Genomic DNA, 19,356 nt, shown 5'->3' with positions numbered 1-19,356 from the left:
CTGGCCTTCTAATGTGAACATGAATTAAACATTAAGGTGATCAGGAAAGACAATGGAGTTAGCAGTGTCTTGTGTTTGTTTACTAAGAAGTTAAGTCCAGCTTTGGTCGAGGAGTCTTACAATTGCTATGAGTCTGTGGATGAAAGGACTACTATTTCCACACAGTGGGTGAGAAGGGCAAATGTCTCCAGAATCAGTGCAGTGGTACTGTGGTTTTTGTTTCTCAAGACACAGGAAGAAAATACTTTATTTTGGGGATTTCATCACTTCCAGATTTCAGCTGATTGCACAACAGCCAACAATGTGGTTGTGGCAACTTCAACCATCCTGAAGCATCTCTCCTGAGATCAGAGATTCTTGTGCTCCCACATCTACCATCCAAAGCATCACCATCACCAAAGCAAGCAAGCAAAATGCCTGTGACTGAGCTCCAGTCATTTGCACGGCACCTCCTCCTCAATTACCCATTATGATAGCCAATACTTACCAAGATGGATTTGCCGTGTGATCGCACCGTGGCTCCAAACCATTGAAGAGATTTAAATTCCATCTGCTCTAGCGTCCCATTGAGTCCATCCAAACGGGATCCTGAACACAAAAGACAAACGTGGCCTAAATATATAGACTTTTAACTATTTTAGCATTTGGGGCACAATTTTTAATCCGTGGTGAATCAACAGGCTTTAGTCTCAAGACAAGAAAAAGTTGTTAGGGTTTAAATACTGCACTATGTTTTCCTTGGCGAAGGTTAATAAATAAACCAAATTAGCTAAGTTCCCACAGCACAGAGTTGGAAAACATTTGAGCTGCAGTTTCTGCTGTGGCTTTTGTTCAATATATGATATCTCAATGTCTGAAATTCTAAAGATACTGCAGTCTAACACCTTCCATCCCAAGAAAATTGCTGGCTTGAAAAAGAATCAATAAAAATAATCCAGACCAAAGCAACCAGTCTCCATCCTGGTCTCCTATGATAGACTTCTGCCTGAGTTACAGATTTGGCTTTGCTTCCTTAGCTTTTGAGAAACTCTGCCACATCTGGGTATACTAAACCGTTCTATGCTGAACAGTGCAAAAATACCCAGAGGTTTCCTGTTGTCTCCCTGCATGATTTAATGATTCTTCCAAAGACTAAATATTATATGTCCTGATCAGCAATTTAGCAGGAGTTCTATGATATTAATAAGAACTTTCTAAAAGTACATTTTTCCTGAATGAACTCATCCATTTTTAATTTAGAATGGCGGGAGGTGAGGGGGGAGGTGTAAAGAGGTACCCCAGTTGTCAGAAATCCCAAAAACCTTGGCCTAGAGATTTTAAGCAATGACCTCAATTTTCCTGATAATTGGTGTCGTTGGTTTCAATCCAGATCTGAAAAGGCATCCCTCTGGCTCTGAATCAAAGAGGTTCACTAGTATTCCCACTGCTCAGTACCAAGGCAACAATCCAGAAGAATAGAGCAATGCATTCTGGGGTCTTGGAATAAGACACCATGTTGTCTTTTTCCTCTCTCCCAAAATCCCATTAGAGAGTGAACTCAGTGAATTGCTGCAGGCCAGGTGCAAGCAATCGAAAGGGTTAGCAGTTATTTCTGATCTGGAAAGGCCTTTCCACTTCTCTTCCTCCCCTGCCAAAAATTGTGCTTGATTCTATATAATTCTCTTCACTTCCACCCTCCTGCTTTATTCCATCGATACCAGTGCCTGAAAAGTTAAAAAAAAAAAAAGGAAAAGAAAACCAAGCAAAACTCTTTCATTGTTTATGATTTCAAAAATCCCACAAGCTGCTCAGAACAGGACTCCAGAAATTCCTTCACTGTTTATTCAGAGAGAGAGAGAGAGAGAGAGAAAGAGAGAGAGAAATGTCATAATACAATATTCTTTTGCATCTCTCCCGTCCCCCCACCCAAATTTCCCATTGTTTCCCTTTGGCACAGAAGGGAGGACTCAAAAGAGGGCAAAGAATGGCAGAGAAGTTCTTGCTCCTCAAAAATGCAGTCAGCCCTCGGCATCCCCACCCTGAAGCTCACCACCACAATCTTCCTGAACATCTTGAACAATCTACATGTCATGGTTCTGACAGATGAAACTACACTACAATTGCTGTAATTCTCTAACTTGTGATCCAAACCACCCCAAGGCTCCTTGAAACCTTTTCAAGAATCCTGCATAAAAAGATTAATTCTTTCCCTACACCATACAGGAGAGTAGAGGGTGGGCGATGATTAAGGTGACCAACCGTCCTCCTTTTGGGAGGACAGTCCTCCTTTTTTGAGTTCTGTCCTCCCTCAAAAAGTGTCCTCCTAAATGTTCTCCTTTTTCATATACCGTCCTCCTTTTGGGAGGACAGTCCTCCTTTTGTGAGTTCTGTCCTCCCTTGAAAATGTCCTCCTAAATGTCCTCTTTTTCTATATTTGAAGACTTATCTGCAGGGCTTTTTTTTCCTCATAGAATGCTCAGAAGGCGTTCCAAGACCTTTTTCTGATGTTTTTTTTTCAACTTTTGCCTGAGCTGTGCTACTCCCCATTGGCTTTCGAAAGCCAATAGGAATTGCTGCTGAGCGCGCCAAAACACCCGGGCGGCAAACTTTGCACGTGCAAGTTGCAGGAACTTTGCACCCCTCACTGCTATCCAACTACACCATCTCCAGATAGCAGATAGCTGGAGGAGACTGGAGCAGTAAGTTTCTCTTGATCTTCCCTGTTCAGTTCTACACAGGGATGCACAGGGTAGGCGGTGCTGCTGGGGGGCGGCTGCAGGGCCAGAGCTGGCTCAGCTGGTGCTTTGTGAGCCGCGGGACCGGCTCTCCATGGCAGGGCAGCGGTGCTGGCGGGGCAGCTATGGGTGGGGACGCGGCGGGCAGTTGACCTTCCATGGGCTGCGCCAGCTGGTGGTCTACGCAGTGCTGACCTGCTCTGCCACCACCTCACCCTGCGCACCTACATGGCCGTCCTGGAGCACCTGGCTCACAACACCTGCCTCCGCCGCCCACCCCCGCGCAATCCAGCCATGTAGATTTTTGGACAAGTGAGAAATCGAGATTGAATGTTGATACTCTAGCTGCAGAACTTGCCGTAAAATTCAATATGAAGGATATTTCTTGTTCAGATATTTCCAATATATTATTAGAAGATGATACATTGACAAAAAATATTCATTCAATGGAAAAGTACTCATTTAAATAATTAATAGGCATGTAAGCATAATTACAATATAAAATGTTATTGTTACAAATGGTTTTTATTATGCATTTATCATATTATAGTGTATTCTGTATTATTGTTGCAATAAATACAATGTTTCTTTTATTTACGATATTTTTTTCTTCAATTTATTCGTGTCCTCCTTTTTGTTGTAAAAAAGTTGGTCACCTTAGCTATGATCTAATCTAGCATTCACATCCTGCATCTCTGGAGAACTGCCAGAACCACAGTAGGGTCCCCCCCAACACTTGCCCAGTGCCCCCCCCTTTAAAAAGCCAGCAGCTGCCATTTTAGTTTTCCACAATGTTCTTGATTGATATTAAATTGGCAGCATTATAGTAAATGGAAATCAAAGCGGCTTGGGGTTATGGATAAGTAAAAAGGAAGAGACCCACCAGCGGAGAATGAAACTGGTTACTTTGCTCTGGCCCTTCATGTATCTAAACCGAAGCTTTGCCAGAATCCATCAGAAGCAACAATAGGCAACCAGACCAATGCCCTATGGCAGGAGTAGGCAACCTTGGCTCTTTTGTGACTCATGGACCTCAACTCTCTGAGCCAGCTTGTTGAAGTCCACGAGTCATAAAAGAGCCAAGGGTGCCTACCCCTGCCTGATGCGATTTAAGGCCTGTCTTTCCACAGAGGTGGTTAATCTGTGTCTTGCAAGGACATGTGGTCTTCCTACGGTAGCAAGCTTATTTATACAGGTAGTCCTCGACTTATAATCACAATTGAGCCCAAAATTTCTGTGGATAAGTGACTCAGTTGTTAAGTGAATTTTGTCCCATTTTACAACCTTTCTTGCCACAGCTGTGAAGTGAATCACTGAGGTTGTTAAGTTAGTAATATGATTGTAAAGGGAATCTGGCTTCCCCATTGACTTTGCTTGTCAGGAAGTTGTAAAAGGTGATCACGTGACACAGGGACACTGCAACTGTCATAAACGTGAGTTATTTACCAAGCATCTGAATTTCAATCACATGACCATGGGTGTTATGTCCCGAGCCTTGCAAACGGCTCGGGCGTTTGCAGGCAGTCCCGGGCAGGTGCAAAGCTGCCCGGGACCAGACAGGCTGTCGCCAGCGCCGTGCGCATGCGCGGGTGCTGGCGCGGGAAAAGTAACCCATTTACCCGGGAGTTGCCTATATAAGAGGCTGTGAGGCGTTTGGGCTGAGCTGAAGCCATCTTCCTGTAAGCTGAACGCTGAATAAAAGAACCTGAGAACTCCAGCTGCTTCTCGTGTCTGTTTTCCCGCCAAGGACGCAACACTGGCGACGAAGGTGGGATGCCTTGCACTACCTGGAAAGGAAAAAGTGTAAGCTTACCCAAGGAGTCCTGAGCGGCGGAAGAGGAACGGTGTTGACTCAGCAGCTGCCCGCCAATCCAGTGCGCATTCGGGGGTAGGCTGGCTGATAGACCCGTCTCCTGAAGATCCGAAGATGGCGAAAATCGGAAGGCTTGCGGAATTCGACGTCTCACATCCAGAGCGGTGGGAGTCCTACGTATCCAGAATGGAGAACTACTTCAAGGCAAACCAAGTGAGGGAAGATAGCTTGAAGGCTGCCACCCTGCTTTGCGCTTGCGGCCAAGACGCCTTCGAAATCGCAGAAAACCTTGCAGCACCTGTTCCAGTAGAGTCTGTAAGCTACGCAGACCTGAAGAAGCTGCTGAAGGACCACTTCCACCCCAAGGTGTCCGTTATCTCATGGCGCCACACCTTCGAGCAGAGGGATCAACGGTCCGGGGAGTCAGCCAAGGAGTACATCGCCGCGTTACGGAAGGCCGCCAAGCCCTGCGAGTTCAAGGACCTCGAGGAACGACTGAGGGACCGATTCGTGTGCGGGTTGAGGCATCGAGAGCTACAACAGAGACTTTTCGCTAAGGAAGAATTATCCTTCCAAGACGCTTTAAGGGAAGCCACCGCGGAAGAAGCAGCAGGCGGCGCCGTCAAGAACATGCGGCCGATCAGAAGCAGTGCAGAGGGTGCGTCCGTGCACCAAGAAGACGTCCGACGAAACTCCGAGGAGGATCCGGACGAAGAAGTCGACCGTCTACACCCCGCGAAGGGAGAAAATCAGAAGGAAAGCTCTTCAGCTCCGCTCAAGTGCATCGGCTGTGGAGGTCGCCACAGGAGAACCGACTGCAAGTTCCGCTCCGCTACCTGCCGGGCATGCGGCAAACAAGGGCACATTGCAGCTGTGTGTCTGGGCCGACGAAAGGCACAACCTCAAGAAGAACGCCTGAAGGGTACCAGAGTCCCCAGCCAGAATAGGGTAGGTTTTTGCGCTTCGCGTAGAAACATTTGTAGGACAGGCACACACAAGCCCATGAAGAAAAAGCTGTCACTCAACGTGAAGCTACAAGGGGTTCCATTATCTATGGAACTAGACACAGGGTCTGCCCTTTCCATCATTTCATTGCATACATTTAGGAAGATTTGTTCCAGTAGTGGGACTAAGGCCAAGTTAAGGCCTTCTGATATTGTATTAACTGATTTTCAGAACTCAAGAGTGTGTGTTAAGGGGGAGGCCACCCTTAACGTGCAATACAAGAGTTTTGAAGGTCCACTAGACTTGTTAGTAGTAGGGGGTGAAAGAACGAGTCTCATAGGACTCGATTGGTTTGAGGCCCTGGGGATACACGTCACAGGACTCAACAGCTTACAAACACTCGACCTACAGGAAGTCTGCAAGGAATTTGCAGATGTTTTCAGCCCCCAGCTGGGCACATTCAAAGGACCACCTGTGTCCTTAAAGCTAGACCCCACTGTCACTCCCATTAGGATTAAAGCAAGAAGGGTCCCTTTTGCTTTAAAAAGTAAGATTGACACTGAATTAGACAAACTAATCCAACAAGGAATCCTAGAACCTGTTGATTCCAGCCCATGGGAGACCCCCATTGTCACGCCTCTAAAGGCAAATGGGGACATTCGCATTTGTGCTGATTACAAATGCACACTCAATAAGGCATTGCAGCAACATGCCTATCCTGTTCCTGTGGTCAGTCACATCCTGGCCTCTCTCAAGGGGGGGCGTGTTTTTGCAAAGCTTGACCTAGCTCAAGCATATCAACAGCTGCCTGTTGATAATGATGCTGCCATAGCTCAGACTATTGTGACCCACAGGGGAGCCTTTAAGGTAAAAAGGCTGCAGTTTGGAGTGAATGTCGCTCCTGGGATTTTCCAAAGCGTAATGGAAAACACACTACGAGGTATACCAGGGGTCTGCCCCTACTTTGACGATGTCTTGATTGCAGGAGACTCCACACACATTCTAGCTGAAAGGCTTAGGGCTGTCCTGTTAAGATTCAGGAAATCAGGCCTTAAGCTCAGAAAAGACAAATGCAAGAAAACTGGATGGGGTTCCTTCTACTGATTTCTGGGATTCAAAATTGATGCTGGGATTCATCCTGCTGAATCCAAACTAACTGCTATTTTAGAAGCACCCAGGCCAAAGTCTAAGGCCGAACTTCAGGCCTTCTTAGGCCTCCTGAATTTCTACAATTCTTTTCTTCCACATAAAGCTAGTGTAGCTGAGCCTCTTCACAGGCTACTAGACAAACAAGCTGTGTGGCTGTGGTCACAAGCACATGAGGCTTGCTTTAAAGAAGTCAAGGCCTTGCTCACTTCTAACAGTGTTCTTGCACATTTCAACGAGTCTCTCCCTGTGTGCATCGCTTGTGATGCATCCCCCTACGGGGTTGGAGCTGTCCTGAGTCACCTCAGGTCTGATGGAACTCAGGTTCCTATTGCATACTACTCCAGAACACTGTCTTCTGCCGAGCGCAACTACGCTCAGATAGACAGGGAGGCTCTGGCTGTTGTTGCTGGAATTAAAAAATTCCACGATTTTCTATATGGCAGGCATTTCACGGTCTTCACTGACCATAAGCCTCTGCTGGGACTGTTTACCACACGTAAGCAGACTCCCCACATCATTTCCCCTAGAATGCTTAGGTGGTCTATTTTCTTGTCTGCATATGATTTTTCATTACTCCACAAGCCTGGGAAAGAAATGGGCCATGCTGATGGCCTCAGTAGATTGCCTCTGCCAGTAGTAGAAGCTGACCCCGCGCCAGCTGTCAACATTCTATCAATCCAAGCCTTGCCCGAGCTTCCTCTTAGTGCCAGGGATGTTACCGCTGAAACAGGTACAGATCACACACTTTCACGTGTCGCATCCTGGGTCCTGTCCGGGTGGCCTGAGCCACTGCCCTAGTCCTGAGTTTCAGAGTTTCTGGTCCAAAAGGAACGAATTGTCCTTTCTCAGGTTGTTTGCTTTGGGGAAACAGAGTTGTCATTCCCACCTCAATGAGGACTAGGGTCTTAGAATCCCTCCACGAGGGTCATCCTGGCATTGTTCGCATGAAGGCTCTTGCACGCAGCCACTTGTGGTGGCCTGGTTTAGATAAAGATATTGAGGCTAAGGTACACGCATGCCACCTGTGCCAACGATCTCGCCCAGAGATGCCCCAAGCTCCTGTGCATAGATGGGAGGAAACACAGTCCCCATGGTCTAGGGTGCACATTGACTACGCTGGGCCCTTTCAGGGCCAGTTCTTCTTGGTCCTTGTTGACAGCCATTCAAAATGGCTTGAGGTTGTGCCTGTCTCATCCACCACCACTGCAAAGACTATTCAGGTACTGAGGGGGATTTTTGCTGCACACGGGCTGCCAGATGTCATTGTGTCCGACAACGGCCCTCAATTCACCTCCTCCGAATTCCAAGCTTTCTTACAGGCAAACCTGATTCGTCATGCCACGTCTGCGCCTTTTCACCCGTCCACCAACGGTATGGCTGAACGCATGGTGCGCATCGCAAAGGACGCCTTGAAGAGACTCACCTACGGGGACTGGCATCACAGGTTGGCTGACTTTCTCCTTTCTTATCGCACCACACCGTCCACTTCTACAGGGAGAAGTCCAGCTGAACTTCGTTGGGGGCGCCAACTTACTACTAGACTTGACCGGTTGCATCCGGACAGACTGCCTTCATCTACCTCACATCCTAGGGCACCTAGACAACTACTTGTGGGTGCCCCGGTTTGGGCTCGCAATTACGGGCCTGGTCATACATGGGTCCCCGCTTCTGTGTCCAGGATCACAGGTCCTCTCTCCTACGAGGTTGCCCTGGACAACGGTCGTGTCCTGCGTCGGCACATCGACCAACTCCGCTCTAGGCGGGACTTTTCTGCTGAAACTCCTGGGTCGTTTCCAGGGGGGGAGGGGGACCCTTTGGAGCAAAGGGAAGGGCAAGAGCTACTGCCCATCGCCACTGAGGGAGCCACAAACGGCTCGTCCCAAGATTCTGCAATTGCTCCGAAAAGGAAGTCTTGGAGCTTACCCACACAACAGGCACTCACGCGCACTCCAGCAACGGAGGATACCCGGGGGCATCCCAACAAATCATTCCCCGCAAGAGAGCTGGCACACAATACCCAAGGGTGGCCTGACCTTACCCCAAATCCTACAGGGGGTCAAACATACACAGAGCTAGTCGAGGAACCAAGTCCCGACTACAACACCCCTAGCACAAATCAGGGGACACCTGAGTTTTGGGAGAGTACAGAAACCCACACGAGCCCAAACACAGAATGGGGTTCAGGGAATAGACAGCCTCCTGACAGGTCTTGGACTGACCTAGGGGGTTCTACAGAGACGCCCAGCAGTGGCTATCACTTCAAGGGGCCTGAGGGTCTACAGCTAGGTAGGACAACCAGGTCACAAAGCAACAGAAGCCCTGGCCTGACGAGCCCGGTGGGCAAGCAAGCAGGCCAGGCATCGGGGCACAGTCCTTGGAAGACACCAGGGCACAGTAGAGAGAACAGGCTCATGCCTCCCTCCAGTCAGGGGACTTATGCCAGTAACCCAGAGCTAAGAAGGTCACAGAGAGCAAAGAAATCTCCTAAGTACCTAGAAGATTACATAACATTGTTGGCAAGACAAAAGCCAGTAAACAGTGGGAACACTGGGGAGCAAATTGTCGTGTAAAATAAATGTTGTATGTTGATAGTAGTTTTAGCCCGGGGGAAAGGGGTGTTATGTCCCGAGCCTTGCAAACGGCTCGGGCGTTTGCAGGCAGTCCCGGGCAGGTGCAAAGCTGCCCGGGACCAGACAGGCTGTCGCCAGCGCCGTGCGCATGCGCGGGTGCTGGCGCGGGAAAAGTAACCCATTTACCCGGGAGTTGCCTATATAAGAGGCTGTGAGGCGTTTGGGCTGAGCTGAAGCCATCTTCCTGTAAGCTGAACGCTGAATAAAAGAACCTGAGAACTCCAGCTGCTTCTCGTGTCTGTTTTCCCGCCAAGGACGCAACAATGGGGATGCTGCAACAGTCGTAAATGTGAAAAAACGGTTATAAGTCACTTTTTTCAGTGCCATTATAACTGTGAACAGTCACTAAATGAACTGTTGTAAATCAAGGACTACCTGTAGTACTCTTTACCACAGTTGCGTCCAACATGCGGCCCATGGACTCACAAGATCATAAATGTTTAATATTATTGTGTGATTTATATACATTAACTATATATTTTATGTGCAGCCCCAAACACCCAAGACTTCACTCAACATGGCCCAGTCAAGCCAAAAGGTTAGATATCCTTGCTCTAGAGCATCTTGATCCAAAATACCTAAGATTTGTGGCCCTTTTTGAAAGCTTGGGGGAGAATTTCACTTTTGCAGAGAGCTTAGTCTCTGCAAGCTACTTTTTTATATAGTTCTAAGGGACAAAATAAGTCTCTTAAGTTTCTATTTAAGGCAGTCATTTCACCACTTAAAACATATCTCCAAAGGATCAATCCATTCCCAGCCTTGAGGAATCATGGAACTACTGGACCTGTCCCCCTGTGGCCCTCAGTGATAAAAAAAAGCAATAATAAAAGTAAAGTTGTGTAACCCACAGATGCACAAAGCATGCTCATGTTCTAGTATATATTGTAGCTCCTTGTGACAGACTGTACATACATGAGGATTATCTGACAGTCAAGCTCATTTCTGGCCTGCAAAAATCTGGTGGCCATTAGATGATAGTAAAGAGTCACAGAAAACTGTTCTTTACTGATCTTTAGGGGTCAGCTGGAATTCTACAGCCCAAGCACGACAAAGACGTCTTGTGCACATTCAACAAGGAATGAATTCCCTTAAAAAAGTCTAAATTGGGTATGATTCAGTTTAAAAAATGCCTTGGTTAGCAATGTAAATTCTGGTCCACTGTGGTCATAAATTGAGGATTATCTGTTCTGGGCCAATCTGATGCAGCTTGTTTCTTGATTTGCTATTTATATACAATCCCCTTCAGGATCTCTCGCAATTAAGTCAGTTCACCAGACTTATTTAGAGATGACAGAATAGAAAATTAGCATGTATCGTACCAAACTTTTGCAGCAGAAAGGAGGAGAAAAATGCAAAAACTGTCATCATGAAAAATGAGATCAAAACCTCTATGCTAAGAGCATTTATGTTAGGCCATTATTCCATGGTCTTATTGGACTGTTGGGAGTTTTTGTGTAATTTGTCAACCTAGGCTCGGCTGACATCACATGTTTGCTCTGTGGGGACACCAAAAAAGATCCAGCAAATATTACATTCAACACTAATTAGACCTTTTTCCTTCACCTAACAAATTTTCCAGCTTTCCTTGCAGCCAATTTGGTTTGTTTGTTCATTTAATAAATGTGTATGTTTATACGATCAGGTCAGGTTTTCTATTATTAATTAGTTATGGAAGGCTCAATTGATAGAGGTGGTTTAAAATGCTCATTCATTCTCAGGATTTTATTTATTTAAACAATCAATATGGCCAGTTAACAGTACTTTACAGTCTGCAAAGAAACCAGCAAACAAATATACAGTATACAATGTGCCAGAGCCCACTAAAGATAATGTTATTATTCAAACCACGCAGGTCCTGCTCACGTAACATCCTGCCCAAGGCAGATGGAGGAAAAGGGAGGTTTTTTAAAGGCTTTCCATAAGGCTAATGAAGTCAAATTCTTCCCAGTTTCAAGGAAATGCTCTTCAAGAGGGCAAACACCATGGAGGGGAAATTCCTTAAACTTCATTTTTTTAAGCCAGCCTTATTGTACTGATATCTACCCATTCCAGAATCCAATTATTCAGCTTCTATTGTTTTTTTCTTCCCTCACACTTGGTGATTCTGCCACAGTTACATCAGTCTACATAAATAAAAGGCCTGCTTCCAACACTGTGAACAGTAGTTGATATAATAAAAATGGAGGCCTGCTTCCAACATAGAGGGGTGCCTAGATATTACCAGCAGCCCAGTTCCCCAAGATCAGATTACATTTGCTTCCCAAGGCAGCGATCTGGTTCTGCTGTCTGGCTGAAATCTGATCTCTGTATTTCTGGCCCATTTCCATCAGGGACTGTCCACATTAAGGCTACAATGCCAAGGCAGAGAAATCCAGTGCCAATTCAGGCAGCCAAAGGTCCAGACTTTTCAAGTGTGCACAAGTGTGTGTCTGTGTGTGTGAGCGCACACGCACATGTGCATGCTTGAGGCATCTAGAATTCTTCTGCTACACAGAATATATCAGGGGCTACAATATGCAAGTCTCAGCATGTGTAAATTAAAAACAGGCCACTGGCAGAGCACAATCTCAGCACTTATTTTATTCCTAGCACTATGCAGCATTTGGGATTCAAAAAGAAAATGATTGTTTGGAGTGCGCTCAGCTAGCATCCCTCGACAACTCTGCAAAGCAGCTGCATCTTTTCCAGGGATCAGGTGGCTGCTTTCCACAGCTGCAGTGGGATTTGGTGAAGACACTGTTATTTCAAGGAGCCGCCAGCAGCTCACATCTGCACCAAATGTTGTGCCTTCAAATCCAAAGGACTGCCCAGCCCTGTAACTTACGTATGTTCTATGTTTAACCTGAGCTCAGAGTGGCACACTGATCCTCCCCTTTCCCATTTCATCCTTACAACACCCCTTTAAGGTGGGCCTGAAAGAAAAGGATGAGCCTAATTATCTCAACTATGGGAAGGGGCCGTGATTCTGCAGGGCAACTATTTGGACTCCCAGTTCGGTCTTTGGCTTCCTGAGACAGAGCTATAACATCCTAAAGTCTATGCCAGTCGGCAGCAATAAGCAAAATGGGATTTGGCGCAAATAAAGCAGCTTCACCTATTTGACATTTGACAAAGTAGACTACAAACTACTAATTGACAAGCTAGAAAAAAGTGGAATAGAAAACATCACCACCAGATGGATCTGTAGCTGGCTGACAAATCGCACTCAATGAGTAGTTCTCAACAGCACTACATGGAGAGAAGTAAGCAGTGGGGTACCACAAGATTCCATCTTAGGCCCAGTACTCTTCAACATCTTCATAAGTGACTTAGATGAGAGAATTGAAGGGGAACTCATCAAATTTGCAGATGACACCAAACTGTCAGGAATAGCCAAAACTCCAGAAGACAAACTCAGGATAGAAAAAGATCTCGACAAACTCAAACAATGGGCCCTATCCAACAAAATCAGTTTCAATGTGGAGAAAAGCAAAGTTCTACACTTAGGCAGGAAAAACCAAAGGCACAAATACAGATTGGGCATGACCTGGCTTAAAAACAGTAACTGTGAGAGGGACCTTGGAATCCTATGGACGATCACTTGACTATGAGCCAGCAGTGTGCAGCAGCAACCAAAAAAGCTAATACAATCCTGGGTTGTATAAACAGAGGCACAGAATCAAGATCGCACAAAGTACTAGTACCGCTTTACAAAGCCCTAGTAAGACCACACCTGGAATAGTGCAGCCAATTTTGGTCACCATATCACAAAAAAGATGTTGAGAGTTTAGAAAAAATTCGGAGAAGAGCAACTAAGATGATCAAAGGCCTAGAGGCTAAAACATACAAAGAACAGCTGTGGGACTTGGATTTGGCTAGTCTAAAGAAAAGAAGAAATAGGGGAGACATGATAGCAGTCTTTTAGTATCTGAGGGTCTGCTACAAGGCAGAGGGGGCCAAGTTATTCACCAGAGCACCAGAGGGAAGGACAAGAAACAAAGGTTGGAAACTGATCAAGGAGAGAAGCAACCTGGATTTAAGGAGAAACTTCCTGACAGTGAGGACAATCAACCAGTGGAACAGCTTACCCCCAGAAATCATGGGCACCCCATCACTAGAGACTAGACTAGAAGACTAGAAGGGACTAGACAATCACCTGTCTGAGATGGTATACATAGGTTCTCTTGCTTAAATGGGGGGCTGGACTAGAAGACCTCCAAGATCCCTTCCAGCTCTATTCTATTCTATTGGCAGACAAGAAGAACTTTTATGAATGCCAGCCTTTTCAGGCTCAATATTACACTGCACTAATCTGCCTTTTCAGAGATTGTAGGTGTGTGCTATCCTTGGTCCTAAAATTGACCTGACATCCGTTAGAAAAGGTTTTCTCAATCTCAACAACTTTAAGAGGCGTGGACTTTAACCCCAAAGAATTCTGCAGGGTCCAGCATGAATTCTGGGAGTTGAAGTTCGTGCGTGTTAAAAGTGGCTGAGGTTGAGAAATGCTGCATTTGAGAGGCAAAATGGTGTTGAGATCAAGGTATTGGGCTAGCATTAGGAAGGCCCAGGTTCAACTCTATCCTGAGCCACAGAAGCTTCTCTCAGCCCAACCTACCTCAGAGAGTTCTTGTTGTGAGGAATGTGTGAGGAGAAATGATAAGGCATGCCACCTTGAACTCCTGAAGGAAAGCCAGGATATTAATCTATTGATTTATAGATTTCAGACTATAAATCTATAGGTTTATAGATTTATAAACCAGTCTATACATCTATAAATTTATAAAGTTATTCTATCCACCAATCTACGCATCTATAAACATAAGACTATACATCAGATTTAGATCAGTCCCTGAAATATTCAAATTTCAGGCCCCTAAAATAATTTCTTCCCATCCCAAAGAAATCTTTGAAGAATGACAGCATCCGGGCTAAATAGTAGGGTAATATAGGTAGTCCTCAACTTATGATCACATTTGGGCTCAGAGTTTCCCTTGTGAATCAGTATGGCCATAAAGTGAGTCATCGCGTGATTGGAGCAGATTTTACAACCATTTTTATTATTGCTGTTAAGCGAATCACTGTGATCATTAAACGAATCACACGGCTGTTAAGTGAATCCAGCTTCCCCAACTGACTTTGGTTGTCGGAAGCTGGTAAGAAAAGTTACAAATCACAAACACATGACCACAAGATGTTGCAACCGTTGTAAATGGGAGCCAGTTGCCAATGCCCAAATTGCAATCACATGATTACAAGGGTGTGTGTGTGAGACAGTCAAAACTTTGAAGCATTGTTAAACTAACAGTCATAAGTCGAGGACTATTTGCATCCTCTTATGTTTTTAGCATCAGCACAAACAAGGAGCATAAAACTCTCTTTTCTTATTTCTTGGTTTTGAACAATAAGGCAGAATCCTTATGTAAAAATATGAACCTGATCCCCCTCCTTGACAGTTCTACCCCATTTATCTCCTGCTTAGGGCAGTAAAGTCAGTTAGGGCAAAAAATCAGGATCCCGACATTCAATAATACTCATTTCCTTCTGAACTTAGTAGGACCCAATTAGTAGCTATTGTTGCTTTATTACATTAAGCTCCCTAGGAACGAAAAGGGCAGTCCTTTGCTGCTTAGTAACCACAGGTAGGCAAGAAGAGTTGTAGCACTCTGAACTTCCTGTTTGCAAGTGATAGTTCGATCAGCTGAGACAGAAAAAAGAATTGAGAGCAGCCACCACCGGCTTGTTGCCTTCCAAATGTACTGCACTAGATTTGTAGCTGGAGATGTGCTGGGAGTTGCATTCAAATGAGCCAGCAGTGTGTTGCAGCTGTTAAAAAAGCCAACACAGTCCTAGGTTGCATTAACAGAGGGATAGAATCAAGATCACGGGAAGTGTTAATATCACTTTACAATGCCTTGGTAAGGCCACACTACGAATACTGCATCCAGTTTTGGATGTAAAAAAGATGCTGAGACTCTAGAAAGAGTACAGAGAAAAGCAACAAAGATGACAGGGGACTGGAGGCTAAAACATATAAGGGAAGGTTGATGGAATTGGGTACGTCTAGTTTAATGAAGAGAAGGAACAGGAGTGACATGATAGCAGTGTTCCAATATCTCAGGGGCTGCCACAAAGAAGAGGGAGTTAGACTATTCTCCAAAGTACCTGAGGGCTTTGGAGAAGCAACGGATGGAAACTAAACAAGGAGAGAAGCAAGCTAGAGCTAAGAAGAAATTTCCTGACAGTTAGAACAATTAACCAGTGGAACAATTTGTGGGTGCTCTAACACTGGAAGTTTTTAACAAGAGATTGGACAACCATTTGTCTGAAATGGTATAAGTTTCCTGCCTGAGCAGGGGGTTGGACTAGAAGACCTCTAAGGTCCCTTCCAACTCTGTTATTCTATTCTGTTCTGTTCAGAAGGAGCATGAGGTTGGGACAGACTGACACCTTTGTGGATTTTCATCTAATACTTACTTAGCAAATCTGGCAGACTCAATTATAGCTGAACACCCAAAATTTCACTGAGATCTTACCATGGACCAAATTCCTTGCACACTTTCCCCCAGCCAGAAATGCCTAGGAAGGGGAGTCCTAGGCCAACGTTAGACCAATTGATGCTTGCAATATCAAACTGAACAAAAACTTTACTCAGATAATCAGTGATAGAGAAATAAGGCCTACAGCTTATAAATGACAATGAATGCTGAGTGCCAGGATTAATAGGCTCGGCAGTCAACATTGGTATCCAATTATATTGTAAGTCTACATTGCTGGCAGACTTGCTAGGGGCTTCATTCCAGATTAGAGAGAGTAGCAGTAAAAGGTGGCTAGAAATGACAGATTTCCAAATATTTGTTTGGTTTTCTCAACCAACCTATATGGCCAAGCTTTACAAGGCTATTCCCCTAGAAATACACAAAAGTGCTCTGAAGATAAGCCAGGGGCTTGCTAAACTACAATTCCTGGCATCCCTCACTATTGGCTCAGGATGCCTGAATATTTAGTTCAGCAAAATCTGTTGATGTAGGAAAACCACACGGATAAATAAGATCTAAGACAGCAAAAGGAAGAAAATGAGTCTGGGTGGAGTGTGAATTACATCAGGGTCTAGGACAGTGGTTCTCAACCTTTCCAATGCCGCGACCCCATAATATAGTTCCCCATGTTGTGGTGACCCCCAACCACTTATACATCACCGGGTGCCAGGGACATGGCCAAAGAAAAGGGGGAAAAATGGCGGACAGCCTTGTTTGGTGACCCCCGTGAAATGGTCGTTCGACCCCAAATGGGGTCCTGACCCAGAGGTTGAGAACCACTGCTCTAGGATATTCAGCTGCAAACTCAGAAGGAAGAACAGGCAGGTAGCTAGCCTTCCCCGAGATCGACCCAGCTTACCTTTGCTGCTATCAAATTCAATGGTTGTGCAGCTGTTGTTGCCAAGATGCCAGGGACAATAGAAAACCGCACCTCCTTGCGTAATTTCTGGCTGGCCTGTTTCAGCCTTGGGTGCCCCAACAAGGATGCTGCCACTGAAAGAAAAAAGAGACAGGAATAAGTATAGGAGACCAAGCCAGAAATTCACTATAGTAAAAGCAAAGCAAAACTCTTCTCCAGCTGCTTTTTCTTACAAGCTTGTTACCAACAAACTCATCTGAAACTGACAATGTTAAGTCTTCTGTACATGCCAGTGCAGAGTACCGGGGACCACAGGCTGAATGGCGCCAATTATGCCCAGCCCAACCATTAGGCAAAATGGAACTGGTAGCTGTAGACTGTAGATGCTAAGCAACATGAAGAAAATAATAGGCTATTTTTTGGTGCACACCTCTCCTGGAGAATAAAACAGTGTTTTCAGACAACTCACCTATATCCCTTTAAATCCCTTCCTCTTTAAAGTAAAAGGTGAGAGGCTAAAAATGTCATATCCTTTTGTGTCTCAATAGCTTTCTTTTGGCTGCATTTCTAGTGGTTCTTCCTCCCTCCCCCCCCATAGTCATTATTAGGGAAAAGGTGACAATAACTGAAATAAGTGAATACAAATAAATATGCATCTTTGAGAGTGATATTTTTAAAACCACGGGATTTGGTTGACCACAAAAGACAATAGAAACTAAGAAAAGAAATTCAGCCTGTGATCAGGACTCTTGTCCTTCAGATAGCTATTCCTCACTACCCCAGTATAACAAATTTTTGTTTAGGCCGTATTATGGTTTTCACTTAAATGTGCAGAAAATTTTTCTAATCCACCTGATAACAAATCTGGGCTTAAAGCTAGAAAAGTAATGCCTAGTTTAGTACTCTGATTAATGCGTAACTTTTTCCCAAGCTTTGCAAAATCAGAAGCAGCTACAAACAAAAATGGGTCAAGTTCACTTTGAATTAAGAATGCATGGTAGTTTTGAACTGGAATGAACATTTTTTTTTATGGAAGCTTGAGCCTTGGAACAGAAAATTAGATTAGGACAACTTGCCTCCTACAACAGCTTGGTCAGGATCTGGCCTGAGCATCTGCTGAACAATGCAGAGGAATGAAAGCAAGCTGTCAATGCTGCTAACATTGGATGCTCTTGCTTTGACAACATATGAAGATGCAGCCTTTTTCTTTCTTATGCTTTACTCTTAGAATTAGATGATGCTGTGGGAGGAGATGGAATGTGGTGGGAGTTAGTTAGACATAACAATATTGTACTAGTGTGTGAATTCAGAGCTTGAAATAAGAGATGATAAGAATTGGCAGGTTAGAGATCAGGAGGGAAAGCCTGCAATTCAAACTAATTGGAGAATGTGATTTATGACTGTTAATTGGAGGAGGGAATTGTGCTTTGATACTATGTGCTCAGGGGAGGGGAATTCAGATTTTGTCTTCGACCATGTACTGCCGATGCCATGCAACTTGAATAAAGATTCTTTAAGGTAAACAATGCCTCGAAGTTCTTTGAAGAGTTTCATCTGTCGGAACCATGACACAAGCAGCACTCCATTTCCCGTCCCTTGGCAATTTGATAGCCAGTCACCCCTTGTATGATCTGACCAATATCCCTCATTTAATGATCTCCCCCCCTTTTTCCCAACAAGGGATAAAAAAAATCTGAGGAATAAGCAAAAAGAAAGATAGCGCCCAATGGGTCATCCTTGAGGAAGTCAAGATAGGAATTCTGGACATCATCTAATGAGGCAACAAACTGGGAACCAGTGGCATAGATCACATTCTTCAAGGGGCAATTCAAGGCAGACCAGATGGAGTCCTTTCTCTCAATACCTTACTGACTCCTAATCCCAATCCCTTTCAAATAGGGAAGGGCTTTATGGGCTAAAGTGACTTACCTTCCAGTTTAATTGTAATTCCTAAACAGGCCTTTTTTTGTCATAGGACACTCAGAATGGAGTTCCGGCACCTTTTTTGGATGGAACCTTATAGGGTAGGCAAGGCGGGTTATATAACGTGTGTGAGTTCCAGCACCTTTTTTTTTTTTTTTTTTTTACAAAAAAAGCACTGCTCCTAAGTGAAGCCACATCTCTAACCCTGCATCTAAACTGAACTGAAGCCATTCTAAGCATCAGACCTTCTGCCAAGGAATTGTTTTTGTGTGATGGTGTTACGATCTCTGCTCCGGTTTGCAAACAAGAGGCCTCAGGAGGCCTCGCGACTATTCAATCCATGCAGTGTTATCAGTGTACAGCTCCCCAGGGAGACTCTTTGCCCTCCCTCTTACCTCTTGCAATGCACCTTCCCCTAGGTGAGAACTGACAGATGGGTCCCTTTCTTTTAGAATACCTGCAGATTGGTTAGTATCTTTGGACTGTATGTGAGGAACAGGTTGTGTAAAATGGAGGCACATTCACTCCAGGCTTCTTCTCCTTATTGGCTCCCCAACTCTTGACTACCTCCCTATTTCCCTTCAAACTACCCTCTCCACCCCCTACTCACATCCCCCCCCCCTCCGTAAAATTCCCTGGTGCAGGACAAAGGATCCTTGTGCAGGCAGTCAGGTGTATGGTTCAGCAGCTGCAAGCAAGCAGCGAATCCACCCCTCTTGGGGCCCACAAGGCCTGGGAAAGAGCTTAAAATACTGCATAGTGGCCGAGGAAGTCCCACAGTAGGAAAGCAGAGAGGACAGGCAGAATA

General features: G+C 45.1%; 1 protein-coding gene across 1 annotated transcript in view; it reads right to left on the bottom strand.

Annotated features, from left to right (window-relative positions):
* The window catches only part of ITGA5 (integrin subunit alpha 5), an 89,357-nt gene that overhangs the window by 48,034 nt on the left and 21,967 nt on the right, over positions 1 to 19,356 (bottom strand). Inside the window, exons 2-3 of the mRNA XM_039344744.1 lie at positions 16,626 to 16,759; positions 488 to 588 (exon numbers count right to left, since the gene is read on the bottom strand). Coding sequence (XP_039200678.1) covers positions 488 to 588; positions 16,626 to 16,759 — 235 coding nt within the window. The remainder of the gene's footprint in view (positions 1 to 487; positions 589 to 16,625; positions 16,760 to 19,356) is intronic.

This window comes from Crotalus tigris, unplaced genomic scaffold (genome assembly GCF_016545835.1).
Source record: "Crotalus tigris isolate CLP2741 ecotype Arizona unplaced genomic scaffold, ASM1654583v1 scf7180000017937.1871474, whole genome shotgun sequence".
NCBI lineage: Eukaryota > Metazoa > Chordata > Lepidosauria > Squamata > Viperidae > Crotalus > Crotalus tigris.
This window is presented reverse-complemented; position numbering and strand designations above follow the sequence as displayed.